Source organism: Cetorhinus maximus, chromosome 20 (assembly GCF_964194155.1).
Source record: "Cetorhinus maximus chromosome 20, sCetMax3.hap1.1, whole genome shotgun sequence".
NCBI lineage: Eukaryota > Metazoa > Chordata > Chondrichthyes > Lamniformes > Cetorhinidae > Cetorhinus > Cetorhinus maximus.
The window spans coordinates 15358274-15373296 of record NC_135898.1 but is presented as its reverse complement, the minus strand read 5'-3'; the positions used below and the strand labels follow the sequence as shown (position 1 = coordinate 15373296).

The following is a 15023-nucleotide window of genomic DNA, read 5'->3' as shown; positions in this document are numbered from 1 at the left end:
CTAGTTGTAAGAGGTCAGCGACATTCACCTCTCTGACCACCCATCACAACAGCCCATGAAATGCTGCCTCGAGTTATTGCTCTTTTAATATTGTGCATCTGAAGTCAAGTTTAAAAACTAGACAAGATAATTCTAACTGACGAAGTGTTCACAAAAGAGAAGCATGGTGGCGAGGAGGCAAGTCCTGAGCTAGTCAACAAACAACAAGCGATACAGCAAATAAAGGAATGACTAAAGACGTCAATTTATCTAAAAAGATAAAATTCTGAGACCTGACCAGACTCAAGGAATGATTCTTCAGGGGTTGAGGGTAGCTGCTGGGAGGATGTTTCTGCTGGCTGGAGAGTCAAGAACTATGGATCAGAGTCTAATGACTTAGACGAGGAGAAATTTCTTCACTCAAGAGGGTTATGGGGTGGGGAGGGGGTGGCGGGGGAGTGCAGGGGAAGAGGAAGAACTGGAAAAGAAATCTCTGAGGCCCTAGAAATTACATTTTGGGTTTCTATTGACAATTGACATGTACCAGAGGATTGAGAGTAGTTAACATTGTGTCCATTTTCAACCGGACAGAAAGAGCTAACCTGGTTGATTAAAGATGGAATTAATGAATACTTAGATAAAGAGAAAATAACCAGCAGTAGCCAGTGTGGATTTCAGAAAGGAAAATCATGCTTAAAGATGATAGCTCTCCAGAAGCTGACAGTTATCATGGATGGGGAAAATCTATCAGATGCCTTTGACAATGTACTACACATGGAGACTAACGGAGAATGATTGTAAATGGTAGCTGTGTCCCATAGGGTTCTGTTCTGCTGCCACCTCTTCGCCATGTACATTAATGACTGTGCTAGACAGTGTTAGCCAAATTTGTAGATAGTATTAGCAAATAATTCAGAGGTCAAAAGGGTACAGGTATATTGATCAGAGGGAGGAATAGGCTAAAAAAGTGGCAGATGGAATGCAATGTCAGCTGGTACATTTCATTTGACACACTATTTTGTACAGGGAAAGTCTGGGCCATGTGCAAGAGTGGAGGGTTTGTGGGGTGGGATTCAGCTTTTCAAGATAATAAAAGGAGCACCTCAAGAAGGTAAAGCCTTAGTCTTGTGGCAAGAGATGCAGAACATGAAAGCTGAAATCTAATGGTGAGGAGTCGAAATAAAATCTTCCCAGGGCCACAGGTGGAATATGGTGTGCAGTTTTGGGCTTCAGGAAACCTGTAGAGGCATGAGAGAGAGTACGGCACAGATTCTCTCAGTTCAAGGAAATACAGATTGTGAAGAAAGTCGTGAAAAACTAAAGCTGCCATTTTATTAGCACAGACGAGATTCTGATATTATTTGAGAGGTGTTTAACATTAATGAAGAGTATGTTTTGCATTGCAAGGTGTAACACCATCTGTGTAAAAATAATTTGTCCACTCCAATTTACATTACTACAGAAGATGTGCAAGCTATGTAATTATTTGCAGGAAGTTTTGTAACTGAAGTATTAGACAAAAGGGAAAGGAGTGTTCTATCTACATAGCACAGAGGGCACTATATAATCCATACTCTGGTGTTTTTGCTCCTTAATCAATCACTTGCTTCCTGTGAGCAGGCCACTTACAAACTAGATCTAGTCCATGTTGCAAAGAATCCCCACTTATTTTCTTTTGACGTACAAAACCAAGTATCACTACTCGATCACTGCTTCAATCTTCTGTTTTAAATTAACCAAGAATTAAATACAACAACTTCACGGTATCTCACATCAACTGGACTCTGCTGTGGGCTCACCTCCACCGAGCATAGTGGAAAAGTGGTCTGGAAATCTTCCTAGCAGTGACTGTTCAGAAGCTGTATGGAAAATCTCCCTTATAGTAACACCACCATCCAATAAAATAGCAGCGGAGCAGTTGCTGAAAGGTTTCGTGAAAAAATAAACCATTGCAATTCACTAAAAATGACTAAAAAAAAGTGAAGGCTGCAGCTGCCTCTCCGGTCACTCAAGGATGTGTAAACCTTTACAGTTTATGATCATAACTTGGTAACTTTCTCCCAGCCATTACACCTTCTTTGTATTCTTGGCATGTCAGTGCAGTTGCAGAAAAATACAACTTGTACTTGACTTTCTGGCTAGTTTTATCATTCAAACGTTTGCACTAACAAGGATTTTTAGTTGGGCTCCGCTGCACTACAATGCCACACAATCATGCTCTTTTCCTTCTCAATTTCCTGCATTCGGTCTGATTGAAGTTTTAATCTCCAGATTAAAGTCCATTTTTTTTAACACTTTCACTGGGTCCTATTGTACTTCAAAGGCCATGCTTGGTAAACCATTTCACTGATATTGGTTGACAGAAACTTGGACTTGTTTAATGTGCAGCAACTATGCTGATGCAGAAAATTTAAATTAAAAGTTAGCTTGAAAAAAGAAAAGGATCCTCCACATCATAGAAACAAATCACAAACAATAAACCTTAATACAGCTTCCCCAAGGTGTAAATACCCATCCCGTATTCCCAGCAGGAATGTGGGTCAGAGAATTGGTGTTTCAGTTCTAACCTAATCCGAGAGTGTAGGATTGTTGAATTTACTCTCACAACCAGGAAGTCATAGGGTTTCTGAGGAGGGAGCACTTGCTATCCACGAAGTGCACCAACGCCATTTTACTAAAACAATTGTCTGTATAAAGAAATCCTGAGTAACAATTGTTGGTGTCTCTCTCTCCCTACTCATCTCTCTTTCTCACTGCTTCTTGTACACTCTAGCAATGCCTCGATTTTAAAATTCTCTTCTTTATGTTAAAACACCTCCATATCCACCCTGATCTCCTTTTAACCCTCCGAGATCACTGCACTCCTCAAATACTAGCGACTTGCGATTTCAATTGCTCCACCATTGGTGGCTGTACCTACAGACCCCTAGACTCTAAATACTGGAGTTCCCTTCCTAGATCTCTCTATTTCTCTCTCCTTTTAGCAAGTATTTGGTCACCTCTCCTAATATCTTCTTATATGATTCAGGGTCACATTTTATCTGATAATGCTTGTGAGACATTTTTGTTACACTAAAGCATTATATAAATCCAAGTTGTCGTCGTCAATGCTTCTGTACTTCAGTGAGAGCCGCTAGGACATGAACTGTGTCACAATGCTTAGCCAACACAGTAAAACTGCCAAAAAAGACACCGTCTCCACAAACCCTGTGGATATTCACAGAAACCCTCACTGACACCAGTGGCTGAGCACCAAAGCCATAACATTGCAAGAAGCCAAAGTGATTCAATGATCAAATTAAGAAAATATGAAAATATTAGAACCAGACCAAGCTGGTTATCAACAGAGAAATATCCCAAAATGGGGCATGAAATAGTTGTATTCTGCCACAGATGATATAACCCTCTCAAATGGACAGCAAAGCCCCCAGAACCTGCAGGTTACTGCAACACCTTAACCAGCAGCTGAATAATTCACCACTGCTCCACATCATAATCATAAATACCTCAGCCGTTAATGCCTAGGAGGCGGCATTTTCTGCCACTGACTATCACGGGTTCAACTCTAGCCTAGCTAGGTCAAGAAAAGAAAACCTCATGTGCCCAGCTGTTAGAGATCGTGATGAGAGCAGGTTGCCGGCTGTCCTGCCCAGTTGGAGAATGATAATACAGCAAAGGAGCAGGGAGCCAGCAAAGAATGCCTGGATCAGGTGCCAGGGGAGCAGTGACTGTGAAGTTAAGGAAGGATTGGTTGCTGCATTTCGGAGTTTTTGTGATCACTCAATCCTCAATTAACCTGGTTAAAAACTCTGATATAGTGTTGCCATGATGCTGCAACTAATAGAATTGTTTTTTTTTTTTTTACACAGTTCTTCTGGGGTTATAGATGAGCTTACAAAGCTGTAGATGTGACTGCAAGCAAAATGCTATCATATTGTCACTGGCTGTGTCCGTGTTGTGTTCAGTGCATCAGTAAACACACTGGACCGTAGCGATATAGTCCCTGACAGAGCAGTTCACGTCAACATTGGACAGGAGTAAAAAAGACCTTCAGAAGAGAAACAGTAACCTGCTTTAACCTATTTTGCTTCAGGCCTGACCATGAAGCCAAAACATAATATATAATTCCAAAAGTGTCTACTTTTGGAATTATAACTCTGATTATGAGTATCACAATATCTGCATTGGACAAACACAGCAAGGTAAATACGAGTGGTAGTCTTGGCTCTGATCCAGCACTCGCACCTCTGAGTCAGTAGGTCAAAGGTTTGACCCCCATTCCAGAGACTTGTGCACATAGTCTGGTCTGCAGGAGCACTGCACTGTCAGAGGTTCCGTCTTTCAGAGAAGATGTAAAACTGATGCTCTGCCTGTCCTCATCTCAGTGGATGTAAAAGATCCTGTGGCACCATGTCAAAGATGAGTAAAAGATTCCTCACCACTCTCAGGCTATCACTAAAACAACAAAATTGCTGTTTGTGGAATAAATTTTCTCATAAAGTTCCCATCATTACAACAGTGACTATAATATATTTGCCATTTCCTCCTGAGGTTGTTCAGGGCGTGATATCAAAGCAAGTTTGTAAACCCAGTAAAGTTCTCAGACACTGCTCATCTAAGGAATAGCCAAAATAATGTTATCAAGGTTGTAAGAGCAGTGATAAGTACTTACGTGTACACTAGCAGGGTCAGGTGGATATCTTCGTCCTCTCCTCCTTATCCTAGCCCATCCCAGGTCGTTACTGCAAACTGACCTCATGAGCTACCTGGCAATCAATCTCCAACAACAAAGCTTCTTAATCCTGCTGCTGTCAATTGCCTGGCCCCGCCGATCCTTCATATCCTCAAAGAAACCACCTGAACATGGTCTACCTCCTGCTCCTTTGGGATTGCTAATCAGTTTGGTGGCCGCTCCCTTGAAACAGTGCAGCCATTCTTTTGCAGCAATTCACAGTCATAATAAAACGCTCACAAGAGGCACACATGGAGCTTTACAAGCAATGTTGATATATTCCGGCCCCCCAACCCACAAGGCCCGGGTACAGTCTGGAGGAGCTTGTCGCCATTGCTGACCCTAGCTACATGAGGATTCAGTGATGAAATCTGTCAAAAGGGCACACCATGCTAGAGGCGAGGGTGGACTTTCCCCTTCAACTAAACAACGCAGAAAATTTACCTGTTGGCAAACATCCAACACCAGAGATTGGTTTTCGTATTTCTTCACTCGGCAAGCATTCCTTCACGGAGAGAAAGAGAGAGAGAGAGAGAGAGAGAGAGAGAAAGAGGGGGGAAAAATACAGGAGAACAGTCAAATCATATCGTTTCATATCAAACACAAGATTTTATCTGACCTTGATTTAATAAACTCAAGGAGTTAATACACATGCTAGCAGTGGGCTCTTAAAAGGACAAAAAAGGGAGCAAGAAATAGAATTAGCATGAAATGAAAGACACTGATAAAAAGGGCACTTGAATTTCATTGCATGCCAGCACAGTTCCAGCCTCCCATCCGATGTAAATTCATGTTACACAGAGAGGTCGATTCTGTGAATACAATTCGCAGACAACCGCCTTCCGCCCAATAGAGAAACTATCCCTTCATGCTGACTGAGTTGAAGGCAGGACAATGGCCATTGAAAATTTTGGTTGTGCCCTTATGCTTCTGGACTTTTTTTTTTTTAATTCTTGGTGGGTGGGGTGGAGAAGAAAGTCAATCTCCTGAACCTTAAAACTCAACCTTCAGAGGTTTCCTCGGTAAACCAGATGCATTTCCCGACCTAGACAAAAGTTGATGCTGTTCAGAGATTTCATTAAATCCTTAATCACAATGGCACCATTTCATGTCACAAACAGTGCTACCAGACCTTCGCCAATATCCCAAAATCTCTCCATCTACTCCTGCATTACGTTGATTTTGTAAAGATCTGCATGACGTGAAATATTTAGTCTTACGGAGGATGCTGCATTGGGGAAAATAAAGGCTGCTGAATCTGTATGAAGGCAAAGAGGTCAGGAACCAGAGGTCAAAGATTTAGAACAAATGGGTAAAATAACTAGAGGAGGCACAAAGAGAGGAGAAACCTCTTCACATGAAGGGTTAAGATCTGAACCTGAAACTGGCTCCATGGGAACTTTCGAAGGGCAATTGGACATCTCTTTCAATGGGCCAAATAACCTCCTTCAGCGCTCTAGATTCTCTGATCCTTATTTGCATTAGAAAGGAATAGGAGAATATTTCAGATGAAGTGGAACCAGGGGAGGCTCCTATGGAGCATAAACACTGGCATAGTACTACTGTTGGACCAAATGACCTACTTCTGTGCTGCAAATCCTGCGCATTACAATGCAAGGCTATATCCAGGCCAAATGCCCCAATAGTAGACTTGTCCCAAGCTTCCACCACCAATGCCACTTTGTAGATTACCTATCCTAGTTAATTCTCCTGCTCCATGTGACTGTCCCTCCAGTTGTTCTGACAGACAGTGCCTCACCTGATAATTAGGCTGAAATTCCTAAAGTGGAAATTCAGTTTCTAAATAGTAAAAAAATAGTGCATTTGCATGACAAGGTATTCTTGTATTTTTCCCACTAAGGTTAACCATGACAGAATATTCACCTCCACAGCGCATCCCTATGATAACTCAAATGAGGACATGCGTATCTAAGAAATTCTAAGAACCTTTTTCCTACCATACAGCTAGTGAATTGTGTTGGACTTAATCTCACCCATCCAGCATTTTTTTTTTGCAGGCTGTAATGTTTGTAAGTGACATCTGGTTTATGAAGGGAGATGCACAAATACACAAATTCAAGATTGTAAATGACTTCCAACAACTACAGACTTCTCCGAAAGTCTACTGTCTGACATACTGGTCTGGCGATGATGACACAGAGTTTTGGTAACTCGTCTGTTGTGGTACATAGTCATGGCCTGGATCTGTAGAGCTTGGAATTCCTGCCTGCTGACCCTCTCAATAAGGCAGTGGTTGTGGTATGCATGGAGAGGAATTATTTGTTCACTCGGTAACAATAGCACTCTGGTGCCCTAATTGCACAGAGCAACACAAGAGGGACCTGCAGAGGTTATAGAATAACTCTGCTGAAATGTTATCCCCAGCAGGTGACCCAACATGGTAGGAGAAGGGAAAAGATCAAAAGACTCTGCAGTTCATCTTAAATTATCCATCCAGAGAGACCCAAACATTCCCATTTTAACATCCAATTGTTTCCTAATGGATTCCAGAGTTTTTGCCTCCACTGCTCTCTCTGGGACTTTGTTCCACATGTTGATCATTCTTTGGGTAAAGAACTTCCTGACATCTGTGCCAAAAATTATGTGTTTACTGGGTCACTTACTTTAATTTAATTGTGCAACTTCATTTGAGGTATACTTCCAAGCTAACTGTTTCTATACTCTTAGTTATTTTCTCTCTCTAGTTCATTCATCACCTCTTTACTGGCTGAACAACCCAAGGTTCTCAGGTCTCTCCCGACACTGCAAATCCTGCTCATGGCTTTTCTCTGCTCTGCCTCCAGTGCTTCAATGTCTCTCTTGTATCTTGGCGACCAGAATTGGATGCAGCATTTAAGCTAGCATTAGGGAGCACTGTACAATTTGACCATGACCTCTTCTAATTGATATTCTACTGTTCTCGTGATGTAGTTGAACATCCTATTGACTTTGTTGATTGCATGCTCAGCACATTAGCTGAATAGATTTAGCATCACTCTTAACTTGACATCTCTCTGCTGTAAATGTCATTTGCTGTTGTTCAACATTTACATATTTTGTCCAGGTCATTCTGTCATTTCTAAGCTGCCTCCACTGCCCCATTTAATTAGATATTTTTCTGCAAAATTGATCACTTTACAGCATGCTTCTGAATTGAGGTCAATTATTTAATTAGAAACAGTAGCAGTCCAAGGCACCAGATTCAGTGTTTAGCCCCAACTTTCAAATAATGAAACTAACAGCTACTTGCTAATGCCTACCCATCAAGCAACTTCCATTCCCAAGTTATACTCTAGATCCTCAAAGTTTTCAGCTCAATTCAAAAAAAAAAAGCCTTGGTGTAAATGTTGTCAAAAAACACCACCTCTTAAACTTTACCGGTCCACTTGCCTTGGCACAACAACAACTTTCATTTACATAGTGCCTTAGCATCATTAAACATCCCAAGGTGCTTTACAGGAGTAGGATCAGACAAAACTTCACACTGAGCTACAGAAAAAGATATTAGTATGGGTGAACTAAAGCTTGGTCAAAAGGATAGGTTTTAAGAAGAGAGGTAAAGAGGCAGCGAGGTTTTGGGAGGGAATTCCAGAGCTTAGGGCCTCCGCAGTGGAAGGAATGACCACTGGTGGTGTGATCAAAAACAACAAATGTGTAAGAGGTCAGACTCAAAAGGGTACAGAGATCTCGGGGGCCGAGAAGCAGGAGGAATTGTTTCCTTCCGATAACCAGTCCAATTATTCTCCATGGATTATAATAGAGACTGTGGTTGTAGTCATCATATTAACCTATTTATTGTTTACTGCTTTCTCTCCAACGTCCAATAATTTCTTCATGATGATCGTAATGTTTCACAAAAGCCTTTCAACATTACGGGATAAATAAATCTGTCCTTTGGGATCTACTGTATTTGCTTCAAGTCCAATTAGCCTGTATTGGGCTTCCATCTCATTTATGCTGAAGTCAATCATTTTACCTGCTATATCTTTGTTTGAAGAGTATGTATCACTTGTATTTTCTCTATGAATTCACAGAGGAAGAAGTCATGAACAATATTTACTATTTTGTGCTCATCCTCATTTGAAGCCTATTTACATCTGACTGCCCTATTGCTGTTATGGTAATCAAAATGTTTAGCTCCACCTACAGTATCTTTTTAGGTCTCTTGTCACTCTTCTGATCACCTTCCAATGTATTTCTTACACTCCTTTCTTTATCAGTTTACTCTGCAAGATTTGCACAGGCCATTTCCTCTTTGCCTCGGTTTTGTTTTTTTTAAATTAAACCTAAATAGTTCATTGAGATTATTATTATTATTATTATGAGTCATGTTTGCTTCAGCTTAGTTGATATTTCTGGAAATATGTTTATCCTGTATATACTCAGCACCATACCTTTGAAAGGTTTTCCATGTACCTCCTCCTGAAGTTTTGCTCAGAAATTTCACCCCAATTTATTTACTTTCAGTTGTTATTCCATTTTATTGATCTTTTAAAGTTATGTACAAAACTCCTTGTCTGAGATCATTGGGAATCCTAGACCATGCTAAACTTAGCATTCTTTGGTTACTATCACCCAACATCCCTCATTTTCTGTACATTTACTGGGTTGTTATGAATAGCAGAAGACAATGAGCATTGCCATTCATAGCTCAGACAGCTAGCTGGCTCAGGACATAAAGCCCTACTTACCAACTGCCAAGCTGCATTTGCACAGAGGTCGAGGAGCAGGCCAAAGGAGGAAATCATATTCTAAATACCCGCCGTAGGTTGATTTTCTCACAAAATGCTCAGGAGAGCTCAGGGAAGCATTTTTATATTGTTGCTTGAAAAGCCACTAATCTTTACCAATGCCCTGACATGAATGACCTAATGGCCCAGCCTCTACTATTCACACTTTCCTTCGTTATCAGGAATCAAGATGAAGATTTGGGATCAGAGAAGAGAGGAGGGGCATTGCAAAGACATAGACGCACAAAAGTTACTTTCTTGAAACTGGCCTTCCTACTGAAAACAGGGATAGGAAAAGAGCAAAACCTCTTTTTTCAAAAGAAGGAGTTAATCAAGTTCTTAGCTGGCCCCACACAAAGAAAAATAGTCATTGTGCAACAAATGTCAGGCCTATTGCATCCACATCCTGCATTTAGCTGTCCCATATTTAGACAAGGTTTAGAATTCACCTTACATATATTATATTAATGATAATTCAACCATATATTATTTATTGTCTTGTGATTAACTCTGGCAGAATAAGTATTTCAAAGCAAGTTTTGTGAATGGGATTTGTTTTTGTACTTCAATCCAGTTTAAATCAGTCAGCAAAAAGAGTGATCGTCTCTTTGGCAAGGTTTACTGTTTTAGCTCACGTCACAGCAGCACTCTTGTATTGTATTAAGAAACTCTTATTTACTAAAAAAAAGGACAACATTCAATGGCAGAAAGAAAAATGTTTGTAAGGCATAAAATAATTAACAAAGCCCCTCCCGAAAGGGAACACTTCATTCCTTCCAGGGTGAGAAATTTTGGCAATTTATTGCCGGTATCAACTGCATATTTCCTCAAAATTGTGCTTTGGGTTCTATTTTATACCTTGTGTGAATAAGACTTCAAAATCAGCGATGTGCTACACAGAATACATTGTAGAATTCAATAGAAGGTAAAGCTGCAGTGCCCCAGAGAAATTTGAAAAATTTTTTCAAGTGCTTATCTCATTAAACTACTCCAAAAACTTTTGTACAGTGATTCTCAGTGAACTTCTACTCTGGGTTTATTTACCCATTCTTCTTTTTAAATGCCAATGGTGGCACTCTCTTGCCAGCTGCTATTTTATGCCTTCATCATGCTGAATGATAAGGGGTGATTTCCCTGGATTGCTGAGGACGTGGCTTGTACTCTCACTGCAGTGTCCCAGGGTACCAAACAGCTCTGAAGGAGGGTCATATGGACCCGAAACGTTAACTCTTTCTCTCTCCACAGATGCTGCCAGACCTGCTGAGTTTTTCCAGCATTTTGTTTCTATACCAAACAGACAATGCTGGTGAGTTACTGGCACCCGGGGCTTGCCCAACAATGCACAGCCTCTGCTCAGCACTTCACAAGGTCACTTAAATTCTGTTTATATGACAAGACTATTTCCATTGATAGTAGCCCTGGTCTAGAAAACTAGTTTCTTTGCAAATCCCTCTACCCTGTTTGCACTACGAGAAAGGATTTGTCAAAGAAAGATAACCAGCATGTGTGTCAGATTTCAAGCCCTGTTAGTGTCCTTACCAGTCTGGCTAGGGATTGCTGCTGTTAGCAGATGGCCTGCAAATTCTAGCAATGTTGAAAGCAGGCTGCTAGCCTTTAGAGGTGGACTGTCCTCTCAGCCTGAGTCTGACCAAACTTATATTTGGCAGACCTGACCATTGTGCTTTTGTTTGCTGATGGGTGGTGACCAGTGGTCAAGATACCAAGCAAGACCTCCTATAAAAGGAAATCTTGGTGGCTGCAATGACACTGAGATCAATTTGTTCGTTGGGTTTCTTCCAGCTCAAGAAGCAATTTGTAAAGATATTATCTTCTGTCTCGTGCTTTGCCTTGAATCTCTACTGATTTGGATACTAACTCCCTGCTAATTCACATAAACATTAACTCCGGATCTGGCTGAAATAGGGGAACTGAAGGAGACAACTGAACATGTACCCAGCAGCCACACTTCCTGAGTTTCATTAATCTGAGTAATATTTGTTAACATTATGGGGCATTGCAGTTTTATGGTCATCGCTATTGAACAAATGGTAACTAAGGAACTGTACAATGCATACAATGAATTAGCACAGATAAAGGAGCAGACTCTGATCGTGCAAAGCAGTTCCGAGTACTTACATCAGAAAACAGAGAAACTTCACTTGTTCAATAGTCCTGGTGCACACGCAAACAGAGAACACGAGAGAGAGAGAGAGAGAGAGACAGGAAGACACACATACAGATGGAGAATCAAAGGGTTCACAAAGACAAAGGGGGAAAATAAAGGTCACAGACAAAAAACTGGTAAGTGCAACACAATTATTAGTCAAAGGAAGCTTCAGTAATGCATTGTGATGAATTATTTTTATATTGATTTGGGATAAAGAGATGGGAGTCGCTCTTTGTCATAACTTGACAGGACCCATCTCCCTGATGTTTTGACAGGTTTGCCATTGCAGGTTTGCAAAACAGTTAACAAAGCTGATATTTAATAATGTTTCTGCCCATTATTTTGATGGATAAAAAAATCTTTGGTGCTGTTAAGATTGCACACACAGCGGTGTGGCTTTTAACTGTAGGGGATTGAAAAATTGGTGCATCCACAAGAGTCATTCTGACCTGCAAACGTGACTGGAATGAATAATGGACAGTCTTGAAAACATCCTCACTTACCTGCAGTAGGTGGCAGCTCGCAATGCATTATCTCATCCAGCTGCAAATTAGACAAGCAGGGCTCAAAGAAAAAAATCGCAATCTGAACAATGTTGTCAGGCCGTAATATAAGGAGATGATACTGAGAGACCTTCATGGTAATTTTGAACTCATCAGGGTCTCCATGGGCAGCTGGGGTTTTAAGAGACTGTACATGTTGAAACTTTCCATCCTCCTTCTTCAAAACATTGTGATAACCTAGCTCAAGGGCAAAATCCAAAAGAGACCCCACTGTGTTGTTCCAATCTAAGTTGTACTTTCTTGCCACTTATCTAATAACACCTCTTTGTGGACCATTCACCCATCACAAGGGAAGTTGTCCCCTCCCTCTACCCTTCCTAGCTGTAGGAAAAAAAATCCAAAAAAGCTTTGGGTTTTAAAGATCAGCCTGATTCTCTGTGGCAATTCCCATAGAACTGAGTGACAAAGCTAAGTAGTTATTTTCTGGCTGTCCACTTCATTTGGCTAAAGAGAGGCTTTTCTTGTAAAAGCAGATCAAAGGATCAGACCTTTGGTCTCAGTAGTTTGTTTCCTCCTTTCTCAAATGTTTTGACTCCCTCAGGAAGATAGTCCCACTGGTGGTGTGAGCTCTCTAGTACCCCGTATATAGGTTCTCTTCCTAGAGTCTGTATATCCTGTGTTAATGAACAACACTCATCCCTTCAGAAGACAACAGCCTCGTGGTTAAGGTACTGAGAGACTCGCAAGCTGTCAAACTGATCTCAATATAAGAATGCCCATTTAAAGGTTGGACTGCAGGAAGAAAATGGCCATCATTCAGTATTCAAAAACCCCCAAATGGTTCATTAATGTCCTTCAGAAAGGGGCCTGCCACCTGGACCCAGTCTGTTCTATATGTGACACTAATCCTACACTGTGAGAATCATTCATAATGCCCTCAAGGAAACAAGAGATTACCAGCAAACACTGCCTTTGCAAGTCCTTTCCAACGGACCAAGCCAAAAATAACCAGGCAATTCTGTTCTAACCCCAGATCCATAGCCATTTGTTGTCCAGCAAAAGCAGCAGTTCTTTAGGTACCTCGGTATACATGGCAGCTTCCACTGCATTTGTGTCTCTCTGCTGTACCATACCAGAGGATTTTAACAACAAAGGAAGACAGCCTTGGACCTGTGAGAATATGTCTGTTTTCACAGTGCATAGGTTCCTGAGCCCATCTTTGTCATTCTCCTCCGAGGTCTGCTCTTCTGCCATCATGTGATGGCATGTAGAACTCAGTTGTGTGCCACACAGGACCACACCTTAGCCTGCACATTTTCAATTTAAAAAGATGCAACAGTGAATAAATTCTAAAACAAAACCTGTTGTTCATTATATTGGATCGAGGACTGCCATTGTAAGTGAAATGATTTGCTGGTTAAGATTGCTTGCAAAGGACTATTGTGCAGTTGGGGAAGAGTGAATAGCTACGGCAATCTTAGAATATAATCAGAGGCCAGAACATGTCAAGTGGTTCAGATGAAGTCACACATATAACCCTGAAGCTTGAAGGGTCTGTAAGTCTTACCTAGAGCTGCCAGGAGTGTCTCTGCATTATCCCATACTGTTACAATATACACCTTTCACAGAAAGGGACAATTAGATTGAGCAGTTGTTTCAGTGTAATGCTGCAGCCACAAGACCGATGCTGCACACCTGACAGCTGTTACTTCAATAAATGTATCAAAGAAATGTTATACTTCTTATATTATAAACCAGCATTGAACATATGTGCATGTTTAAGATCCAAATATAGGGGATAGCGTAATTTGTGTACATTAGTGGCTGCCACCTTTTCTGTATCTATTTATTTCAAGGATACGTCATCAAGCAGTTAACAAAGATTTCACTGTCTGCAATCTTTCCTTTCTGCATTCTTGAGTCTTGGTGCTGGGAGTTTCACAGGACCACCCTCCCCACCTTTTCCCTTGAATGGTATCAGAGGGTGGGTGTTGGTTTGGGTTTCATGATATCCGGTAACAATGCACACGAAAGCGGCTTCGATGAGAATATGAATGGGTGGAAGCTGATTTCTTAGGAACATGTGAGAGAGGATGAGCAGCACACCAAAAGGACAATGGACTGGGATGAGGTTATAGGGGTGGGAGTAAGAGGGAGGTTGCAGGCTTACTCAGCATCTATTGCTCTGCCATGTGATTTTGAATGAGAAAATGTCAGTAAAAACTGATCACTAATCTCGGTGACGATTGGCTACAGTTTTGTGAAGTGCTCCCCAGTGTAGTGCATAACACAAAGTGCTTCTGCAATCCTCCGCTTTGGGAAAAAGTGAGTCTTTCTAATTCTAAGTCTGTCTGAACTTCTCCGTCCTACCCTTGAAACCTCCTTGGCTCATCCTGAATCCTTCCGAATACTTTCCGAATGTCTGCAGTGTGTAACATCTGGAGAACAGCTTGGGTTGCCAACTGCTAAATATGACAGTGCAGAATGCCGAGGGCTCCAGTTCATCCAAGACTGGTGTTCAAAACGTTGATACTTCAGACTAGTAAGCTTTAGACTGGATTTGGACCAGCATCATGTTGTGAAAGGACTTAGGGAAGTGAAGTACTCTGTCCCAGGGATAGGAAGCAAGCACGAGTGAGACCCATGCAGCTTCCAGCTTCCAGTAGCTGAAAAGGCAATGACAGCAAAATCGAGATGTCAACAGCCCAAACTCTGTCTCTCTTACACTCCCCCTCTGCACCACAGGAATTGTGAAAGGGTGATTTTTTAAAAATTTGTCAGTGTATAAAGTAAGTTTTTAACCATTGTAAGAAAGATGCGGGGAGAGTATTTTATGACACCTCTCAAAAATACAGGGTGTGGGTCATCAGAACTAATGCTGCACCTTAAGGACATTTAAGTTATTCCATTGC

At 41.2% G+C, this 15023-nt stretch overlaps 1 protein-coding gene across 2 annotated transcripts in view; it reads right to left on the bottom strand.

Moving 5' to 3' along the window:
• tacc1 (transforming, acidic coiled-coil containing protein 1) overlaps positions 1 to 15023 on the bottom strand; it is a 90647-nt gene that overhangs the window by 40695 nt on the left and 34929 nt on the right. Inside the window, exons 4-5 of one of the 2 annotated variants that reach the window (XM_078565619.1) lie at positions 11578 to 11613; positions 5156 to 5216 (exon numbers count right to left, since the gene is read on the bottom strand). In XM_078565619.1, the coding sequence (XP_078421745.1) occupies positions 5156 to 5216; positions 11578 to 11613 (97 nt within the window). The remainder of the gene's footprint in view (positions 1 to 5155; positions 5217 to 11577; positions 11614 to 15023) is intronic. The other variant, XM_078565620.1, reaches the window with a different exon arrangement.